Raw genomic sequence first — 20,985 nt, forward strand, 5'->3', positions numbered from 1 at the left:
ACGCAGCTCGGAGGTTCGAGGCCTCGAGGCGAGGGAACTTTCGTTACGCCTCACGACAGCGAGTTGTGCTGATCGTTTATAGTTATGGATTGTACGAGTGAGTGATTCCGGAAGAGAACGAGTGATTCCCGGAGATCGTAGATTGGAACTGTGAGTCCTATATTGCCTGCTTCGTGTTGGAGCTCCTGGCCGACCGTTCCTGGCGGCCTTGTGTGGTATTCCATCCTGGTATCCTTCGAGTCCCGGAGCTCGTCGATTGGAGCCGGGAGGATCTGACCTGCGTCCAGTTGGAGCGTCTGTGGCCGACAGTTCCTGCCGGCTTGTGCAGCATATTACCTTTTGTTACCTTTCATGGTTTTTGTGATCGAGCTAATAAATAATCGTGCTTTACCCCTAGAAGGCCGATTAAAACACAATTGTGTTTATTGCGTCTCCCTTGGTTCACTACGTGGATTACTTGAAGCCCGGACATTTACGTCCGTATTCCGTGCTGGGATACATTCCACAGACGGGATCGCGACAATATATATATATATATATATATATATATATATATATATATATATATATACATATATATATATATAGATATATAGATATATAGATATATATATACATATATATATATATAGATATATAGATATATAGATATATAAATATATATATAGATATATAAATATATATATATATATAGATAATTATATTTATATATATATATATATATATATATATATATATATATATATATATATATATATATATATATATATATATATATATATATATATATATAGATATATATATATATGTATGATATTGTTGTGTGAATACCCTTGGTGAACACCTCAGGATAACATGGATGGCCAAATGAGCTTTAACTCAGAAGCGTTCAGTCCAATGGTGGAGTTACTACACGCAGGGGGAGAAGCTGAATCTTACCTTTTCGGATCCCACTGGCAGTCCTCGACCCTGCTATAAATTAACTCGAACAAAGACGGAATTAAACTGTACAAAAATACCGGTTTTATTAAAGAAATTGCTGGTACAAAATAAAACACGGTGAAATTAAATGTACCAGCCCATTTATTCCCTCCCCCCCCCCCCCCCACCCACCCAATCACAGCTCTTCGAGGCATGGCTTTTTTTTTTGAGTTTGAGACCTTCGCATGGCATGAGTTTCCTTGCCTTGCCCGTCCTGTGTCTCTTTCCAGTTGGGGTAATCAGCACTAGTGCTTCATCTGGGTTTCCGGTGGCTTTTTAATTAGTGAGCTTAATGGGGAGTCGATTGCGTGGCTTGGTTATGTGTCTATGATGTGGTGCCAAAAGGGACATAGGAAGAAAGTATGGAGGTAACGACATACAGGGGATAAATTACCGATAATCCCTGAGATAATTAACATACCCCACTCTTCCGATGGGGACGAAGATCCACTTAATCCGAACACACGGAGCTGACCTATTTTCATCAAGGTTTCTACACGACATTCGGAGCACCTACCTGTACATTGTGCCTGCACTAAGGTATCACTACCCCCTACAAACGTAGCAATATTCCTGCCAATCATCTAATCCAGCACAAAGAAGAGTATTCTATGGACTGTCCTTCCTCAAAACCTGGTGGCACCAAAGTCTGCTTCTTGTGTATGCTTCCCCTCCATTACTTCCCTTATTTCAAAGGCAATCATAGTCCACACTGCTCACCAGAAGAACAAATGTTAAAAATTATGTTCTTTCCAAATATCATGTAGCCAACCCCTCCCTCTCTGTATCTACCCTTCCCACTCGCATTCAACTGCTCATGTACACTGTCTTTGTCACCTGAGGCGCGAAGAAGCTTCCGACAACCCTCGACTCCGATATTTGTAATGGGCCCGCATGGCATCAGTGCCCATATCTTGCCACTTGTTTATGCTCTCGCTCACCAGTTATGTGCCTTCGGTGACCTTCCATTTACTCGGAAGTCAGCCATCATCACTGCATTACATAACTAGAACAGCACTCGGTAGCGGGCATACCTCAGCCAACATGAACAGTTTGTTTTGTATCCCAATGACAGGCCGGATCTGGATCCGGACCTGAACCAAAATCGAATTGGCTTGTTCTTGTCACCTAATCGACTCGTACATCTAGTTTGGTCATAATTCGTCCTTAACTTTGAGATGTCACACTATATATCGTTTTTTCCCCTATCTCTGAATGGTGAAGGTCACTTCAAAAATTATTTTATCCGGATCTGGATCCAGATCTTCACCAAATTCTAATTGATTGATCCATGTCACACAGCCAACCTGTGCACCAAATTTCTTCCGAATCCACCCACAATCTTTTTGAGATATTGTGTTCATAGACAAGCAGACAGACATACAGACAGGGGTGAAAACATAACCTCCATCAAACTTCGGTGGCGAAGGTAAAAATGGTGCAAAACAGATCCTCTTCACGACAGACCTAGTCGCTTCTTTTTCATTCTAAACAAAGTCATGGAACCCATAATCGCAGTTGATATCAAATCGTTCCTCGTCTCCAATGGCCTGATGTCAGACCATCAGTTGAGTTTCTAAGCAGGTCACTGCTTCTACTATCTCAACGGGTGGAAGCCTTTAATCCCAGACAAGAGATCAGACTCATCTCTCCGAATATAGCTTGAGCATTTGACAGCCTGTCACCCTGCTTTGCTTTCCAAACCTTCAGCCTGCAGCCACCAAGGCCACCTCCTCTCATTGCTTGCTGACTTCCTTCACAATTGTAGTCAACACGTGGCTTTCAACGGCATCCTATCATTCTTTACCCTGTCCAGGCTAGTGTCCCAAGGCAGTGTCTTGAGCCCAGTCATGTTCTTCATCATCTTCAACAATCTTTCTGATTCTCTTGTAAATCCTCATGTTTTCTTTGATGACTCCGCCCTTTTTTTAAACCTTCTCCCCATGCTTTCTGTTTCCCATCAACCTCTTCATTTTCTGCAATTTAAAATTTATCCTGCCAATCTGGTTGGTACATAATGAATAGATTTCTTGTAGGTATCTATGAAATCGATCTCTCAAATAATTTGGCTCGTCATATGTTTAACGATGCTCGTTTTTTGCTCTGTTACGACAGGACAACTAAGTTTTATCAACGCTTTGCTCAATAATGGTTTTCTCTCTGCATGAAAATTGGACTATTCCTTGAAGTATTTATTGTCAAACGCTCCCTCTGAGAATGGTTCGCCATTTTCGAGAGGAATGTAAACAAATAGCTGTTTCCCTTTCATAATATATATCTGCAAGAAGACCACTCTGTCAACCCAGGCTTTAACTGCTGTAGAGAATGGAGTAGTTTCATTGCAACAACGCATGGCGAGTGAAATCCCCCGGGTGTCGTTGAATAGACACTTGTTTACTGGACTATGCCGTGGCTGGAATGTTGGTATAATGATTCGATCTCCCACTTTCTCTTGTTCACACTTGTCCCTGTTGGAATTCAGACAGGTAAACATCTCGCACCGCTGCTCCTTCCATCTGGCTCAAAAGACGGTGGAGCAGTGGAGATGTCAAGGAGGAAGTAACAGAGGAGAGGAGACAAGAAACGGCCAAGAAAAAAGAAAAAAAATAGAGGGAAACGGGCACCTCATGGCAATGGATCTGAACTAACCTTGATGGTCAATAACATTGTTGGCAGAATGAATAAGTAAATTGGATTAAACTTATCTTGCACTCAGGCAAGGAATTTGTTGCATCTTCTAAAAATGTTTTCCAGAGATCGATGTTGTTTTGCAATATTTTGGATTTCTTTAGAGCAAGTTTAAACGGAAGACCAAGATGGAACAAATGCAGAGGAAAATCATAAGATGGTCAGCATTTTCAAATTTGGCTCACAGAACAATTTGCAGCGACAGTCTGGCTATTGCCTCTCATGAGTGTTTCTGACTGTTCCTCAGGAGTTGTGGTCTGTATGGCAGAAAGTCTGTGGCAGCTGAATTTTGCCTTTTTAACCCCTCTGGGCTGAATCTGATATACCATACTCTGTGTTAGAAGGTTGGTTATGCCGAAGCAGTTTCTCGGGCAGGGGTCATGCTGGGTGGTTTTGCCATCCCTCTCCCAGCAGTACTTCTGGCAGGAATTTGGAAGTTGTTTGAGGTGCCGACGATAGCTCACCTAATATTCACGAAAGGCATCGTGGGATTTTTAACGTCCACAAACTAATGCCGGCAGACGTGATGTCCAGTTTAACGTCTATCTGAGGGATGGCACATGCATTGATTAATTATCTGGGCTGAATACCTTTTTAGCTCATCTACGACAAAGCCGTACGACAAATTATAGCCAGAACGATGTCCTTCAGTCCATCCTTCCTTTCGTGGGCCCATTAACATTTTTACGTTTCTTCCCTACTCCTCCTAGTCAGCTCAACTGATCGTTTTGAAACTCGGCATGATTCATGACTTCGATGCCCAAAACTAATGGAGCCCTTTTTTAAACAAAATTCCATCCAGGTGGCGAGATACTTGGCTAATTAACTCAAAATGTAATCGATGTTTGTATGTCTGTCGCATATCTTGAGATTCTGTCATCTGATGAGATGTTTCTTAATATCATTAATGCCCTCTTGCTTTGAAGAATGGGAAAGAAAGGAAAGGAAAGGAGAGGGGAGGACAGAGAGTTAGGTCTTTGCAGACCCCAATTTTTTTTATAAACCACCTCATCCTCAGGTGGCAACACTGATGCAATTGAGGTTGCCATTAGCTTTCTGAAAATGCCTATAGAGTGTGCACCTATATTATTTAAGTTATACCGCAGCTAAATAAGCTAAATAAATAAGCTGGCTGGTGAGCAACAAGCGTCCAAAGAGGCTTGGGCTCCAAAAAGACCCCAGTGCGTTTGTCTAAGGGTATTTGTCATGTTTTCAACTTTTTACCTCCACCACCTAAGGTGGATGGAGGTTATGTTTTCACCCCTGTCTGTCTAACTGTTTTGTTTGTCTGTCTGTCTGTCTGTGAACAGGATATCTCAAAAAGTTATGCACAAGTTATGACTAAACTTGGTAGACGAATTGGTTAGGTGACAAGAACAAGCTAATTTGATTTTGGTTCAGGTCCGAATCCAGATCCGGCCTATCAGTGGGATACACACCGTAAACTGTTCAGCCTGGCAGAGGTATGCACTCTTCCAAGTTCCGTTCTCGTCTCTTCTTTATTACTTGTATGATGTTATCAGAGTTTTCAGAGGATGTACATAAAACATTTGTTTCCTCATATTGAAGATGGCTGACGCTTATGAGAGGCTTAGGCAGATGCTTGATCAGTGTTCGTCTGAGAGTAAAATGGAGGACAATGGTGAGGGTGAGGGTGTATATGATAATCTTGAAGTCTATGAGCATATCTCTGACTCAGACCCAAGTGTAAATCTGGAAAGTGAGGATTTTGATGAAGAACCACCACCACAACAGATCCCACAGAAGCAGACCAGATGTGATGGATGGCTCAGTAAGGACAATGTGACTTGCTGGGAGAAATAAATTCCTAGTTTGAGAGTGTGCATCCATGCACATGATGTGTTCTCTGGACCAAAAGGGCTGAAAGGTCCAGGTTAAATGTACAAACACCTCTGGAATTTTATATTATTTAGGCATCCACTTATCATGGTGATATGATGAAATTTTTCCAGGTATTCTCGATGAGACTTAGCATTGATTATATCAACGACACTCAAGCTTGTGTCCTCTATAATTTATCCAAGGGTTGCGAGGGAATGACCCCTTCTCCTGGGTTCCTCGGGCCTCCAGAGTCTAACTTTCTTTGCAAGTTCTTCATGTCGCATCACATGACCAGCAAGGCGAAGGCAGTGTTCCCTCACCATAGCAGAGATGCAGGGCAACGAACCATACAGATACTCAGGTCTTGGATATGGTCTTGCCAAGAAACGTTCAGGACTTTATGAAGAAATCGGGTGTAGGTACCATCCAGTGATTTCTTAAATGTTTTGGTAAAGTTCAAGGATTCACACCCATAGAAAAGGATCAACTCAGCCGTAGTTGTGAAGACCCTTAACCCTGGAAGAAGACGACCCTGGAATTTTGGTCTCTCTTTATCATGCCAGAAATATTATATATATTAATTACAAACACCCTCATCTGGAAATGGAGGAATCCAGTGGCAAGACTTGATTGAGATGACGAGATACAAGTGTGGATCCAGCGGATGGCCATCAGCTTCTCATGCACCTGAACTGAAGGGTTTAAACCCCTATTGAACCACCAATGTCCACATAGCTCTTGCTGAGCTTTCTTCTTGTCTTGGACTGAGCATATGTCACCTGGCAAGAGCTCCTTATCACCACTCAAGATATGCTCACTCACAAAGGCTTCAGCTGAGAGAGCCAGATGTAGCTTCCCTCTCGAGGGAACATAATATGCAGGTAGTACTGAACTATTATTACGGTGAGGTACGGCAGCAAATGAAAGAATGCTGAGCAGGCCAAGACAAAAGACACAGACATTGTTGAAATGAAAGCTTTTTTGGGGCGAGTTTTGTTGGCAGGTTTTTTTTTTTTTTCACAGCAACAGAATGAATCTGGATTATCTTTGGAAGACAGATAGGACAGGTGTGGAAGTTTTCAGAGCAACAATGTTATTGCAGCATCTCAGGTTTCTCCTTGTTTGCCTCAGATTTGATGACAAAACAACTCGCCCTGAACGCAGATTAGTTGATAAACTGGCTCCCATAAGAGATCTTTTTGAGAAGTTTGTTGACAATTGCACAAAGAACTATTCTCACTCGGAGTTTGTTACGATTGACGAGATGCTTGTAGCTTTTAGGGGCTATGTATTCGTTTTTTAGACGAGATATCCTACGTATTCATTCACTAGATTGTTGAATTGCATGTACACATAGATAAATTAACAATGAAATGTAAAAATATAATAAAAATGATTTTTTTTTGGGGGGGGGGGGGGGGGGGTCCAGCCAGACCCCAGTGCACCAAATGTGTTCAAAATGTGTCCACTAACGCAGGGTTAAGACGTTTTCGACATTTACATCCATTCGACAACATTAGACCCTAACTACATTTGGAATGTACCCTTTAGACCTATAGATCTCTTCGACCCCATATACCTTTTCGACCCATTATGACCCTTTAAACCCCTATTGAACCTTTGAGAAATTTACCCTATTGAACCTGAACGCAGGTTCAATATGGGTAACTGTGGAAAAAAAGAAAGAAAAAAAGACATATACATATATATATATATTTATTTCTTTTTTTGTCGGTCTATTGATGTGTGGCAGCTGTGTGGTTCAGCAGCTTTTCCACTATAAACAAATTGACTAGGTTGTTTGCATATTTCATGTAAATGGCATTATTCGAATAGGAAGGGTAACCTACAATACACTGATGACCTTTGTGTTTGTGAAAGAGAAGAAAATAATTGGATGTCATGATACCCTACCCTAAATCTCTTGTACAGGTTGGAAGATAATTCATTAGAGTGTAAACACGGAGATATATATAGAGTGAGTTTATGATACTGTGATGAAATTTAAAACAAAAACCTTCCCCCAATCCCCTCCTCCAGTTGCTTATTCTAATGGAAGTGCCAAATAACCTTGTATGTTCCTGTGTTTTTAGAAAGCCTTCAATGCCAGCGCAGTTTAACTTAATGCCAAGGAGGTGCCAGCACATGACGTCAACACCAAGACTTGCACAATGTCAAGCAAAGACGTCCTGGGTAAGGTGGGAAGATGTACTTTGTTGTTTTCTGATGCAGGGATTTTTCACCCACGATTAATATTTCATTCAATGCTTTTCAATTGCAGAAGGCTGGTGTTCACATAGGGTAGAGTGCGGCGAGTTGGGTAGAGTGCAGCGAGTGTGGATTGGTGGAGGACATTGCAGGACTGTGATGATCTACCACCATTCTTTTGATTTCTTTGGCCTTTGCGAGTTGTAGAAGGTGTCCTGTGTGCTTTTGTGTTTTTTCTTTTTCTTTTTAATTTTCGCTTGTCAGTTGGAACTCTGTGGGCTTTTCTTAAGCAGATACTTCATTTTACAACTGGGAACTGGTCCATAGTTTAGGAGTGGTGAGTGGAGAACGGTATACTATATCAGTGTTCTGACAACAAGGTTCTAATTACAATTATTTTTAAATTCAGACAGTACTTTAAATTCCATTATGGAAATGCAAAGGGATAATCAAAATTGCCCTGAAATGTTACTTTAAAGAATTTAGATTTGTATTTTAACTTCCATTTATAAGGTTTATTATACTGGTTATAATAATGGCAGTAAATTCACCTTGCAGGAAGCAGGCTTATTTAAAGTCTGACGGCTTTTTAAAATTTAATTTTCTATCTTTTTACCTCTGCCACCAAAGGTGGGTGAAGGTTGTTTTCACCTGTCTCTCTGCATGTCTGTTTGTCTCTCTGTGAGCAGGATATCTCAAAAAGGTATTGACGGATTTGGCCGAAACATGGTGGACAGGTTGGTTGTGTGACAAGGATGAATCAATTTGATTTGGTGAAGAACTGAATCCGGATACGGAGACGACAATTTTTAGCGATTCTTCACCAATGAAAGATGGGGCCAAAAAACAATAGCTAATCTCAGTTATGGATGAGTTATGACAAAACTAGGCAGATAGGTTGGGTAGGTGAAAAGAACAAGCCTAGTTGATTTTGATGAAGCTCCGAATCCAGATCCGGCCTATCGGAGGGATACCAAACGTAAACTGTTCAGCCTGGCGGAGGGATGTGCTCTACCGAGTGCTGTTCTTGTTTTTTTGCATTCAAATCTAATCCTAGATCATCCATTCTTCGTTTCGTTATGGATATTAAACCTGTTGTCTTATTTATTTGAACTCCCTTGCAGTTGTTATGTGTCACACCTTGTATTTTTGCAATTATTAGGACGTTTATTAACTGAGTTTTTTTTTGACAAAACCATAGCACACTCAAATCCTTCGACTATTTCATCGTATTTAGCCTCATCGTTCTTCATTTTGAGTTTCAACATAAAATTACATTTGTGTGTTTCTCCCTATTTGCCAACTTTTTTTTTTTTTTTTTTTTGTATACTCAATCGAGGCTCGTGAAAGAGCTAACATTTATTTCACAAACAAATCAACCAGACAAACAAAATATATAAAAATAGGGAGCGGAAGACAAGATGGGGAGAGAAGGGGAAGCACACAAACACAACATTTGAGAGCAGGGAGATGTGTGGAAGGGAGAGGGCTTGGGGGGAGGAGGGGTGGGAAGGGGGGGGGGGGAGGTATAAAACACAAGGAGACCAAGGACATTCCAGGACAGAAGTTGGTATTTCAAAAAAAAGTGTAGGATTTTGGGTGAAATTAGCGGGGGTAGAAAAGATCAAGGTTTTGGATGGGGGAAGATAAGAGATGGTGGTGAACAGCTGTTTTAAAGACCTGGAGGGTGGAGTGGGATTGAAGAGAGTGAGGGAGTTTGTTCCAGAGGTGGGAGAAAAGAGGAATGAAGTGAAGGAGTGAAGGGGAGCAGAGAGTCTTGATTTTGGCAGTTTAACCATAAGAGGGTTGCAGGCAGATCTTGTGCGACCTGTAGGAATATTTGCGGGACAGAGCCCAGAGAGAGCTGGGGGGGCAAGGCCAGAGAGCTAAAACTTGGTGCTATTTTTTCCATGCTATGTTCTACTTGTGCTGAAGGATGTTGCAAAACCCGCCGACGTACGCCATTACCTGCATGCTATAGCTCAGCAGTGCCGTAGGTGTCACTATTAGCTCTTTGGTACATGACAGCATGGTGGCATGAACGTGCACCAAATCCGCTCCTTTTTATAGCCATGCCAAAAACAGATGGTGGACTTTGGCCTTGGGCTAAACCCATCTCCCATCGTGCCTTTCTGTATAACCACAGCATTTGCCTTGCACGATATCTGGTGACTGGTAAGACTTATTGGGTCGACGTGCTAATCTTCATGTTTAACCCTAATAGTGTGTTTTAATTGTTTAGCTGTTGCTGTGAGTTGTACTAGTGGTGCCATTAGACACTTTTTTTTTCTTTTTTCTTTTTTTTGTAATTACATTAATTTGATTGCTTGCTGCTGATCATTACAGAAAGTTCCTTCCAAAGTCCTCACACAAACTTACTGTGAATCGTCTTTCAGCTTGGGAAAGTTTTTATATTTCTTCATTCGCATATCGTTTTTGTATCATTTAATGCCAAGTTGTGAACACAAATCCTCACAGAAAAAGAGAGGCCGGTGATTCGTAAGAATACTTTGTTTTCCTTTTTGCCTTTACTTCTGCCTCTTTCAGTTTACCTTATTTATTTAATGTCAGCATATATTTACATAATGTGCGGGTTTCAAAAGGTGGAACAGAGTCTTCCCAGGCCTCGAAGTATTCACTTCAGTTTCGGTAAGGGGGGAGGAGGTCAGGATTCATGGTGCAACCTGTGAAGTTTTGTTCTGAGTTTTGTTCCAAGGGCTCCTTTGAGGATCATCATTGAGCCTCGGACAGCTTCCAACTGCAGTTTGTTTGTTGTAATATTCTCAGGTATGGTTTTTAAGATCTGCATAAGGTTCTTCTTCATCATTCCCATTGCTCCAATTATCACTGGCACAATTTTGGCGCTCTTCACGTTCCAGGTTCCAGGATCTTTCATTTTTGAGGTCTTTGTATTTGGTCATTTTCTTGATTTCTATGTTGTTTAGGCCAAAATCGCTGGGAACTGAAACCTCAATCAGCAACACTTCTATTATTATTATTATTATTTTTTGTATCTCAGTGCTATATCCGGTCGCAATGCTTTTTCAATGGTCCTACTCAATGGGATCATCAGGTTATATGTGAGTATTATGTCCTTGTTCTCAATAATTGCTTCTGGTTCATGTTTCCATGAGTTTCCTGGGATTGGGATATTGAATTTTTTGCAGATGTGCCAGTGGATTACTCCACATACCTTGTAGTGCCTTCGGGTGTACAGCTGTTCTGACACGAGGTTTTTCTATTTTTTTTAATTTGTTTTTACATCCATACCTAACACCTCTGCCACACTTGTGCATGGAATATTTTCAAGGCTACACTGTTGGCTTTTGCGATCCTGACTTTGATTTCATCATCGTGAGTGGCACTTGAAGGGGTGCTTCAAAGGTTACTAAACTTGTCCACTGCTTTGATATTTCGGGCACCTACTGTGATGATCCACTCAACATATGGTTTGCCTCATGCGGGTTGGTGCATAACCACTCTTCTTGGAACTCATTGTAAGACCGAAGTTGTCACAGGTTGAGAAGTGGCTCATGTTCTGCTGCTTGCCAGACAGAATTAGGAGTTTTCTGGGATTGGAATTTTGCGGCCACCTCCCACCAAAGGAAGAAGAGTTTTCAGCATTCAATGCCCAGTTATCAACAAAACGGAAGTCCTGGGAACTTACCTCTTGCACTTAATTTTAGCCTGTAGTCTTTGTAAGTTGTTTTATAGCCCCGGACAGTTCTCTCGAACAAGCCTGCGTTATGGAGACAGCCAATCAATCTCCCAGGAGCAACCCAGAGATTCCCCACATCCAGGATGGTGCACCCCCACCTTCATGAAGTCAGGGCTACTACAGAGTTAGAGAGAGAAAGGAGAGGGCCAGCCCATGGGGACCAATCGGTACTCTGACTGTGATCACGCTGCTCTGACAAATCCAGGCAGCAGGGTAGAAAGGGGACGATTTGGCCATTGATTTGTCCCTGATAGTTGTTCTTCCCACGTTGAACAGTTTGCCATCATTACGGTATTTTAAGCAGATCCCAACCTCATAGTTGTGAAAGGTGTCAGCTAACATAGCAGGGAGGACGTCATGCTAAAAATGGTTGGGCTCAGCACACAGCCATGCTTGATTTGATTAGTGACTGTCATCCTGTACATGACCAAGCATACTTTCATGTAACTGCCGAACCATTACAAACTTTGCCGTGATCTTCCAGACTCCTTCTCTGCTGATGGTGTCGCAAGGTTTTGTCAGGTCGATGAAAGTTGTATTTCGATTGGAATGTTGCTCTTGACATTTCTCTTGGAGTTGACTAGCTGCAAATACCATGTCACCTATTCCTCGGCCTTTCCTGAAGCCGCACTAACTTAACTTTCTGGCAAGAGCTCCTTATCGATGTGCTGCACTAAACGATGCAATGTAGTTATAGCGAGGATTGTTAGTGGCTATCAACAGCACTGAGATGCCTCTGTGGTTATCACAGACATGGCAATTTCCTTTCTGTTTTTACAAGTATATAATATAGGCATCTTTGTACCCTCGACGTAACATTTCCTGTCCCCATCTTGACTGGAAGAGTTCAGTCAATTTCTCAACTCCATGTGAACCCGATCGGCTTTGTCGATCTCGACTGAGATCATAGCTGCTCCTTGTGCTTTGCCATATAAAAGAAGACTGATTGCTTTCTCAGTTTCTGTCAGAGTGGGAGGATCTGCAAGTGACGTTGATTTCAACTTGGGGGAGCTAACTGATTGTTACTAATGTTTGAAAGGTGGTTAAGAATCATGCTGAAGTGTTTTCTCAATCTCCTTGGGATGTTGTCTTTTCAGTGAGCAGAATCAGGCCACCAGCACTAAGTATTAGGGATGTTCCTGATAACGTTGGCCTGTATATTATGTTGAGGGAATTGTATAATCTCTGTGTGACATTTCTGATTGCATTGGACTGGATCTCATCTTCCATGAGTCTTTCATCTCTCTGAGCTTGCACTGGACTGTCCTGCAAATGTTGTTGAGTCGCGGTATTGTCATCAAGGTAGGCCTTGTGTTGGTGATGTTTCTCCTCAATAAGTTTTTTGTATCACAGCGTCATCGAACCAGTCTTGATGGTTACGTCTTGTAAGGCTGATTCCAGGTTCTGAAAGTGGTTGGTGGTGTTTTCGTCTTATGATTGGTTATTCAACCTCTATGGTGGGATCCTTGTCAGTCGTGGTGTACTGACAAAGGTTCGGATGAAGCAGGAAATGTTTAGGGCACCTTTCTCTAGCCCCTTGATCAGAGTGACTTGAGCAGTACGATCCTAAAAAAAACTGCTCGATTATTCAGGTGGTTGCCAAGTTCCACTGCTGTTTCAGGTCAGCGAACATGTGACTCTCTGCCCTGAGCCGCCTGCATGCTGTACTGCTACAACTTTGTGTGTGCACAACTGCTGCTTCATCATTTTCCCATTGCCATGTGACTTGAGAAGGGTGTGGGGGTATTGACATGGCTTGCACGTGAGTTGGATTTAAGTGAGGAAGGGTTGTGCAGCGTCCACCTCACTTCCTCATCCGGGAATAGAGGAATCCAGTGGCAAGACTTGATTGAGATGACGAGATACAAGTGTGGATCCAGCGGATGGCCATCAGCTTCTCATGCACCTGAACTGAAGTCCTGTCAATGTCCACATAGCTCTTGCTGAACTTTCTTCCCATCTTGGACTGAGCATATGTCACCTGGCAAGAGCTCCTTATCACCACTCAAGATATGCTCACTCACAAAGGCTTCAGCTGAGAGAGCCAGATGTAGCTTCCTTTTCGAGGGGACATATGCAGGTAGTACAGAACTATTATTACGGTATGGTACGGCAGCAAGCATAACGTTAGCGAAAAGTAAACAAACGGACGGTAGGGCAGAGGCTTTAAAGCTTTCTCAAGTCTTGATATGTCTTTGAAAATTGCATTACTTTGAATTGTAAAGTTAATAGTAAAATCAAAATGATATTTTCCTCACTAGAACTGAATTGTTTTATTTTGCAGGATGATATGTCAAGTAAAGTTGAAACTTTGAAAATGGAATAAATTTTCTTTATTGTTGCTTTTTCCTTGGTGTTTCAGATGAAATTGAATGTGAAGAGGATGGTTACTGCATTAAGGCACCTTATGGCTTCCGGATCGACCTCGACTTCCTGAAATATGTTGAAAACCACGAGAAGGGACAAAGCCTAGTGGGACGAGCGCAAGAGCAAAGCAATAGTGTGGAGAAACATAGTCAAGATTGTAAGCACTTGCTCCAGGCTTCAGAACCAACAGGATCAATCAACTCGTCGTTGGTGTTTTCAAATGATTTGTCTCTTTCTTGCAGTTACTGTGCTTTCAAAGATTGCGCAGAGCACTCAGTGGACACAAAGATGAGCAAAGGAGAATGTTACGGGGAGAGACCGCAGCCGGAAACTCTTGTGCAAAGAAAATTGGATGCTTCCAAGATGGCCGCTACCAGGGAAACGGCCTCCTCACATTTTCACTCACCATCTACCGCGACCAGTCAGCTCTGTGCAGTGCGTGACCAAATGAAAGCGGCACTCCGGGGCTTTCAGGCGCTGGAGGGTCAAGCATGCGAAGTAAGAAAGTTGCGTGCCGAGCTAGCAGAATTGAAAAGCATGCACAACCTTTCAGGAAGTAACTCTGAGCAGTTAGCAGCATCACACAAGCAAAACGTTACAACTGTTGTTGTTGACACAGATGTGGAGGATTGTGACTTGGGTTCCAAATCATTGGATGATGTGCATACTCTGAGACGACATGTCTTTAGTCTTGAAAAGGAGCTCCAAGAAACGCGTGCCCAGTTGGAAATGGCCAAAATGAAATCGGCACCCGAATTGGAAGAGCAGAGTGTTTTGGAGACTGGCATCACAAGGAAGCACAATGTTTCTGATTTATCAAAGTGTGGAAGAAATCAAGAGAAGCTTCATTTCTCAGATGTTGCTGTGAGTGCCAAACCCACAATGTTGGACGCTAGAACTGGTCCTGATGATTCCATGATACCACGTTTGAGGTCTGTGGCAGTTGGGGAGGCTCCAGAAATGGTGACTCTGGTCGGCTCCAACCAGGCAGATGTTGAGAAACACAGCGTAGCGTGTGGGCCTGATGAGCCATTTGCAACTCTTGAGTACACAAAACGTAAGCATATTTTGCACATTTTATTTTCTACCCCCATTCCACACTAGCACACCCAACCCTCATGCTTTCAGGTCACCGTGTCCTACCTACCCCACCCCCTTCTATACCTTCTCCGATTCATTCATCTCTTGCCTGTTTTGTCCATTGGTTGACACACTGCCAAGTCAGAAGGTTAACTTCTTTCCCTCACCTTGCTCTTTGATAAGCCTACATTGTGTATTATTTTTAAACGTTTTCCTGTCTCTCCCGACTCGTCCCACACTCACCTATGTACTCTCACCTTCCTTCCTTTTCTCAATTTTAATTTTCTCACTTGCCACCCACCCTTCCCTCCACACCCACCCCCCATCCACAACATGCATGCGCAATAAGTAAATGACCATTTCTAGTCAATGAGCTTCATGGTTTGCAGAACACTTGTAGCCATATTCTAAGTGTTTCTCATCTTTTTAGCTCTATTGCTTGCATTTTCTACCTGTAGGGTTTTGCTAACGCTTCCGTGTAGTTATCTTTTTAATTCTCGTCTCTCCTGCGTTTCCTTAATCTGTCAATTCCCTTTCCATTTTGTAATGGCCACCTGTTGAGTCACTCTGATTTTGTTAGAAGCTTATAAAGCAATATCTCACTGCTTTTTACGAATTGTTTACTACTACTCCTACTACTATTACTGCTGCTGCTGCTGCTACTTCTACTACTACTACTACTGCTGCTGCTGCTACTACTTCTACTACTACTACTACTACTACTACTACTACTACTACTACTACTACTACTGCTGCTGCTGCTACTACTACTCCTACTACTACTACTACTGCTGCTGCTGCTACTACTTCTACTACTACTACTACTGCTGCTACTACTACTACTACTACTACTACTCCTACTCCTACACCTATCCTACTCCTACGCCTACTCCTACTCCTCCCAAGTTTTAGTGAGATCGGTGGGGGAACGAAAGTTTCTGGCCCAACTCTCACAAACTATTGTAACTGGCCTGACTTTCGATTTGAAGGTGATTTGTCATTTGTTTCGCATTCTGGTCATAACCTGCCCCTTCTTCGGATATTTAACGTCCACCAAAAATGCTAGCAGATGTGACACCCAGCTTAAAGTTCACCTGAGGGATGGGTCGTTTTGTGATGCCTGCAATGAACCTGCAATTGGCAGTTAATGGTCTGGTCAGGAATTAAACCCAGACTTGGAGGACATGTAAGCCTAAAGCCAGATTTTTGGAACTTTTCATCCTTGGCATGAACGCTGCCTCTCTAACCCATCTGTCACTTATTTTGTCATTATGATGATTAAGCAAACACAAGTCCTTGAACCTCAGTTAAGAATGGTCGAGAGGCAGTGCAGACACTGCTGATATCATGTAGTGTTGTGTAATGGGTGATAGTGTTTGCTAATGATTACATTTTATGTGTATTCAAATCCTACGAAACCGTTTCTTTTTCCACAACCACAGCTGCACCACTGACTGTATGTGCGGACCAGGTTCACAACCTCTTCAAAAAACAAGAAATTCTACTGTCTAGTTGTTATGACTTAACCTGTGCTGTGAGTGACAACACACGGCCTCAGAAGGACCCTGCTTCTGGGACTACTACAGACATTGCACAAGTAATGTGTCTCACCTCAGCTGACCACAGGGCTCTTGAAGCCTCTTCATTCACACATCCTTTACCCAACCATCCCTTTGAAAATGATCTGCTCAGGAAATCCTCCTCGGCTCTGCATCCCTTACAGCCCACTGAGCTTCCCAGAACTTCAACCGATATTCAAACCAGCATCGAGCCACAGGCGGCGAGTGATGCTTTAGTGCTACGCTCAGCTGAGCAATCTCCTCGGCCCATTGAAAGGGTTGAAATTGACACTGTGACCACGTTTGAAAATTGCGTATCAATTCCAGGCAGTATATCTCGTACATGTGACTCCAATGGCAGCCGAGTTGAAAAGAAATCATTTTCTCTTTCTTGTGAAGATGCACGTGCATTTGGTCAAGCAGATGTGCTCTTCACTTCCTCAGCCAAAGGTAAAGGTGTTTCGTAATTGTTTTGTCAAATGTGCAATCTTTAATGTCAACAATGAGAAAGATAAAGTGATCAGGTAAATTGGTGTATTTGTAATGACAAACTACTCTGAAGAGTATGACGGGTTGGGTGGGGAGTAGGAGGGGGAGAGGGTGACGTGTTACTATCTTTATGATTATTAATACCACAGCAGAGTAGCCAATCTTGTTCCAAGTGTGCAACCCATTCTTGTGACACATCCCTTCATTTGGACGGTGTATAGGCAACAGACCGCTGCCTCGATCACTCACGAAAATAAAATTAACCCAGGTTACATATATGAAACTAAAATAAGCATACGCTGCTTATGTGCATATATTTTACATTGTGGTTATATCGCTCGGATAATTCAAATTGCACCCACTCTTCCCCTCCCACCAAAGGAAGAAAATGCCAAGATCTGCGAAAATATATATATTTTCAAAACGTGACAGAATCTAACAAAACTTGCACAGCCACAACTTCAGGGTGCCCTTATTGTCCCCCGTCGCACCGCAGAGCGAAAGGGGGACTATGGTTTTCCGCTCCGTCCGTGTGTGCGGCCGTCCGTGCGTGCGTGCGTAAGCGAAGGACCGAATTATAATCTGGTGTGTGGGTGCAACCCACCTCAAAATCCAAGATGGCCACCACCATGTATGTCTGAACCTTGTGAGCGGAATATCTTGAAAAATAAGCGAAGTACCAACTTCTAATCTGGCGTGTGGGTGTATCTAGGCATAAGGAAGAACGCTATTGAATATTGGGTCGCTACGTCAAAATCCAAGATCGCCGCCGCCATGTATGTCTGAACCTTGTGAGCGGAATATCTTGAAAAATAAGCGAAGTACCAACTTCTAATCTGGTGTGTGGGTGTATCTACGCATAAGGAAGAACGCTATTGAAAATTGGGTCGCCACGTCAAAATCCAAGATCGCCGCCGCCATGTATGTCTGAACCTTGTGAGCGGAATATCTTGAAAAATAAGCGAAGTACCAACTTCTAATCTGGTGTGTGGGTGTATCTAGGCATAAGGAAGAACGCTATTGAATATTGGGTCGCTACGTCAAAATCCAAGATGGCCGCCGCCATGTATGTCTGAACCTTGTGAGCGAAATATCTTGGAAAAATAAACGAACTACTAACTTCTAATCTGGTGTGTGGGTGTGTCTCCAACCCACTCGCAAATATTATCGACTCTTCCATGTTTCCTGCGTCTTCCACTTTGTCAACTCGCATCACTTCACCGACGGGGGACCTAGGCGTAACGCTTGTTAATCCCTGAAAGTTTCCGCTTCCTTAGTCAAATCCTCTGAGTAGATGATACATACGTGCAATCATACACACATACATACACTTGCTCCTTTACATATATTACTTTATGTGGTGTTCCTCAATGGTATGTGAGCCATTGTTCAAGTGACTATTGTTACGTGCTCCTCCCCAACCCCCGGTCACGGTGTACCTCCGAGCCCCGAGAGGAGTCACGGCAGAAAAATGTGTTATTCTGTATGTCAAAGATCAATGGTGAAGCCACACCAATTGTTACAAACAAACAAGTATTGTATTAAGATCACACAAGAATAACAGTACAACAACAATAGTAATCGATTGTACAACCAATATATATTTCCTATGATGGTACCATCAGGTTCGTACAATATAACTCACTGTGCTCCAAGTGAGCGAAAAGAAGATGATTCCCAATGTCTCTAAACCCGGCTTCAAGCCAAAGTTGATTCCGGCTTCAAGCCAAAGTTCGATCCGCTCCAGCGATCGTCAGAACAATGTCCAATCGAGACCAGAATCCCATTGGGTTGGCAGTTACAGTCATGCTGCCAAATGTTACGTGCTCCTCCCCGACCCCCTGGTCACGGTGTACCTCCGAGGAGCCCCGAGAGGAGTCACGGCAGAAAAATGTGTTAAGTACACTCACACCAGTTGCCGTCTTCTCTGCCAATGGCAAAATGCCTTCAAGCATTAAAGATTGATGTGCTCCTGTGTTCCTCAATACCCTAACCGGTCTGTGGTTAGTCAAGTCTCCATCCAGTGACACAAACCCCTCTGAAATAAAAGGTTTGTAACCCTCTTGAACAAGGTCATTCTGTGATGCCATAACTTTGGCATAGTCAGGTTCACTATGTTTTTTCGTTCAAAATTTTGGTAGATTAGCAAAACTATACATTTCTGGAATACTCAGAGCATGAGGAATCCAAAAATTAATGTTTGCATTTGCATAGACACCTTTGCGAAAATGACCCTCAGGACAGTGATGAAGATCTGTAAAAGCATATTCCTGAACGGTGTAGACCTAGTAGATCCTGTGTATAGGACTTATAGTTCAATCTGATACTAACAAGGCTGCTTTCTTGCTTTATAAACCCATACCTATAACTTCAAAGGACTTGCAATATCATGTATTATGTAATACAGTTATATCACAAATATAAAGACAATGGTTTTCAATTACCTTTGTTTGTTGCTTTTCTATAATCCTGAGCACTATTTTGAGGCCTTTATTGGATTCCTTAAGGGTGTAGTACTGGTGAACAGGTGATTTTTTTCTTTTTTCTTTTAAGCTGAACAGTTTCCTTATAGTCTTATAAACAAGAATCATTCTATTAGAGGTCATAGAAGTACCCCTAATTATTGAAAAATTAAAATTTCAATTCAATTCAATATAATATTTTGCATGAAATTTGTTATAACTTGGGAAATGCATCATTCTTTTGGGCTGAAATTTGGACCGGATATTCAGAATATCACTTCCTTTAAAATGATGAAGGCTTTTGTTTATAGGAGTAGCCATTGTGGATTTATTGAAGGACAACCAAGTTTTATCTGGTAATTGGCATAATTAGCTAATTAGTGAACATTTGACATAATTTCACAAAATCCTCTCATCAGGTAGTAGAGTAACACATGTATAATACATGTACCAAGTTTTGTGTGAAAAGAATGATAGGTGACATAGAAGATAGAAGTAGAAATGTGTTCTTTGTTTTTCCTTGTTTTTTATTGACGGTCTAATTTATGCAAATTATATGCATGTAATATGACAAAGAAGCGTTGAAACTGGTCTGAGTTAAAGCCAAGATTATATCTTTCAAGAAAAACTGAAAATTAGATATTAACTTGACTTTGTTTTTGTGTAAAGGCCTCTCAAAGGTACCTATGTAGTTTTCTCAAATTTTCACCAGTACTACACCCTTAACCCAGAAAACATAGGATTAGCATATTTAATTAAGTTTCTAGGTTGACTAGAAGCCGAGATAGCGCAAAATATGTATTTTATGGCGGCCATTTTGAAAATCCAAAATGGCGGCCTTGCAGGTGTCTGTGCAAATGCCAACATTGATTTTCGGATTCTCCATGCTCTGATGATTCCAAAAATGTACAGGTTTCCTAATCTCCCAAAATTTTGAACGAAATTATATTTGTTAACATAGTGAACCTGACTCTTCATCACTGTCCTGAGTGTCATTTTCGCAAAGGTGTTTATGCAAATGCAAACATTAATTTTTGGATTCCTCATGCTCTGAGTATTCCAGAAATGTATAGTTTTGCTAATCTACCAAAATTTTGAACGAAATTATATTTGTTAACATAGTGAACCTGACGAGCATGGGAACCTTCACAAGGCACTGTCCTCCAAGGACGATTTCTCGCATTTGCCAATGCATTCGGAGTTGTACTAGTCTGACTCCGCTCCTGATTTTTCCTTCCAGGGCATAACATTGGGACATCAAGTGTCCAGGTTTCTTGCAAAAAGCGCAAGTAGGCCCGGAGGAAAAACTCGTGGTCTGCCTCGGGCCCCCGGAAGATAAGTCTGTCTTGGAACTGTAGTCTTCTGATCCCTAAAAGTCGCGGTATCAGAGTTGTCCTCATAGTCATCTCTAGGCCGCCCCCATGAATATTCGTTCTCCGCACCGGATGTACCATAACTCCCGGGGCTAACTCTAGGCGGGAAGTTAGGTTTGTGGAACCCCATCCTGTGTGTCAAGGCATAGTCATCTGCCACGGTTGCTGCCTCATACAACTCTGGTAGCTTCTTTTCCTCCAGATGTACTTTAATGTCC

The 20,985-nt window shown here is 42.2% G+C and overlaps 1 protein-coding gene across 1 annotated transcript in view; it reads left to right on the forward strand.

Annotated features, from left to right (window-relative positions):
* The first annotated feature begins 9,791 nt into the window (after positions 1-9,791).
* LOC137424999 (uncharacterized) overlaps positions 9,792-20,985 on the forward strand; it is a 31,785-nt gene continuing 20,591 nt past the window's right edge. Inside the window, exons 1-3 of the mRNA XM_078773234.1 lie at positions 9,792-9,894; positions 13,800-14,861; positions 16,327-16,893. Of these exons, the coding sequence (XP_078629360.1) occupies positions 9,792-9,894; positions 13,800-14,861; positions 16,327-16,893 (1,732 nt within the window). The remainder of the gene's footprint in view (positions 9,895-13,799; positions 14,862-16,326; positions 16,894-20,985) is intronic.

Source organism: Myxine glutinosa, chromosome 1 (assembly GCF_964187855.1).
Source record: "Myxine glutinosa chromosome 1, kmMyxGlut1.1, whole genome shotgun sequence".
Lineage (NCBI taxonomy): Eukaryota > Metazoa > Chordata > Myxini > Myxiniformes > Myxinidae > Myxine > Myxine glutinosa.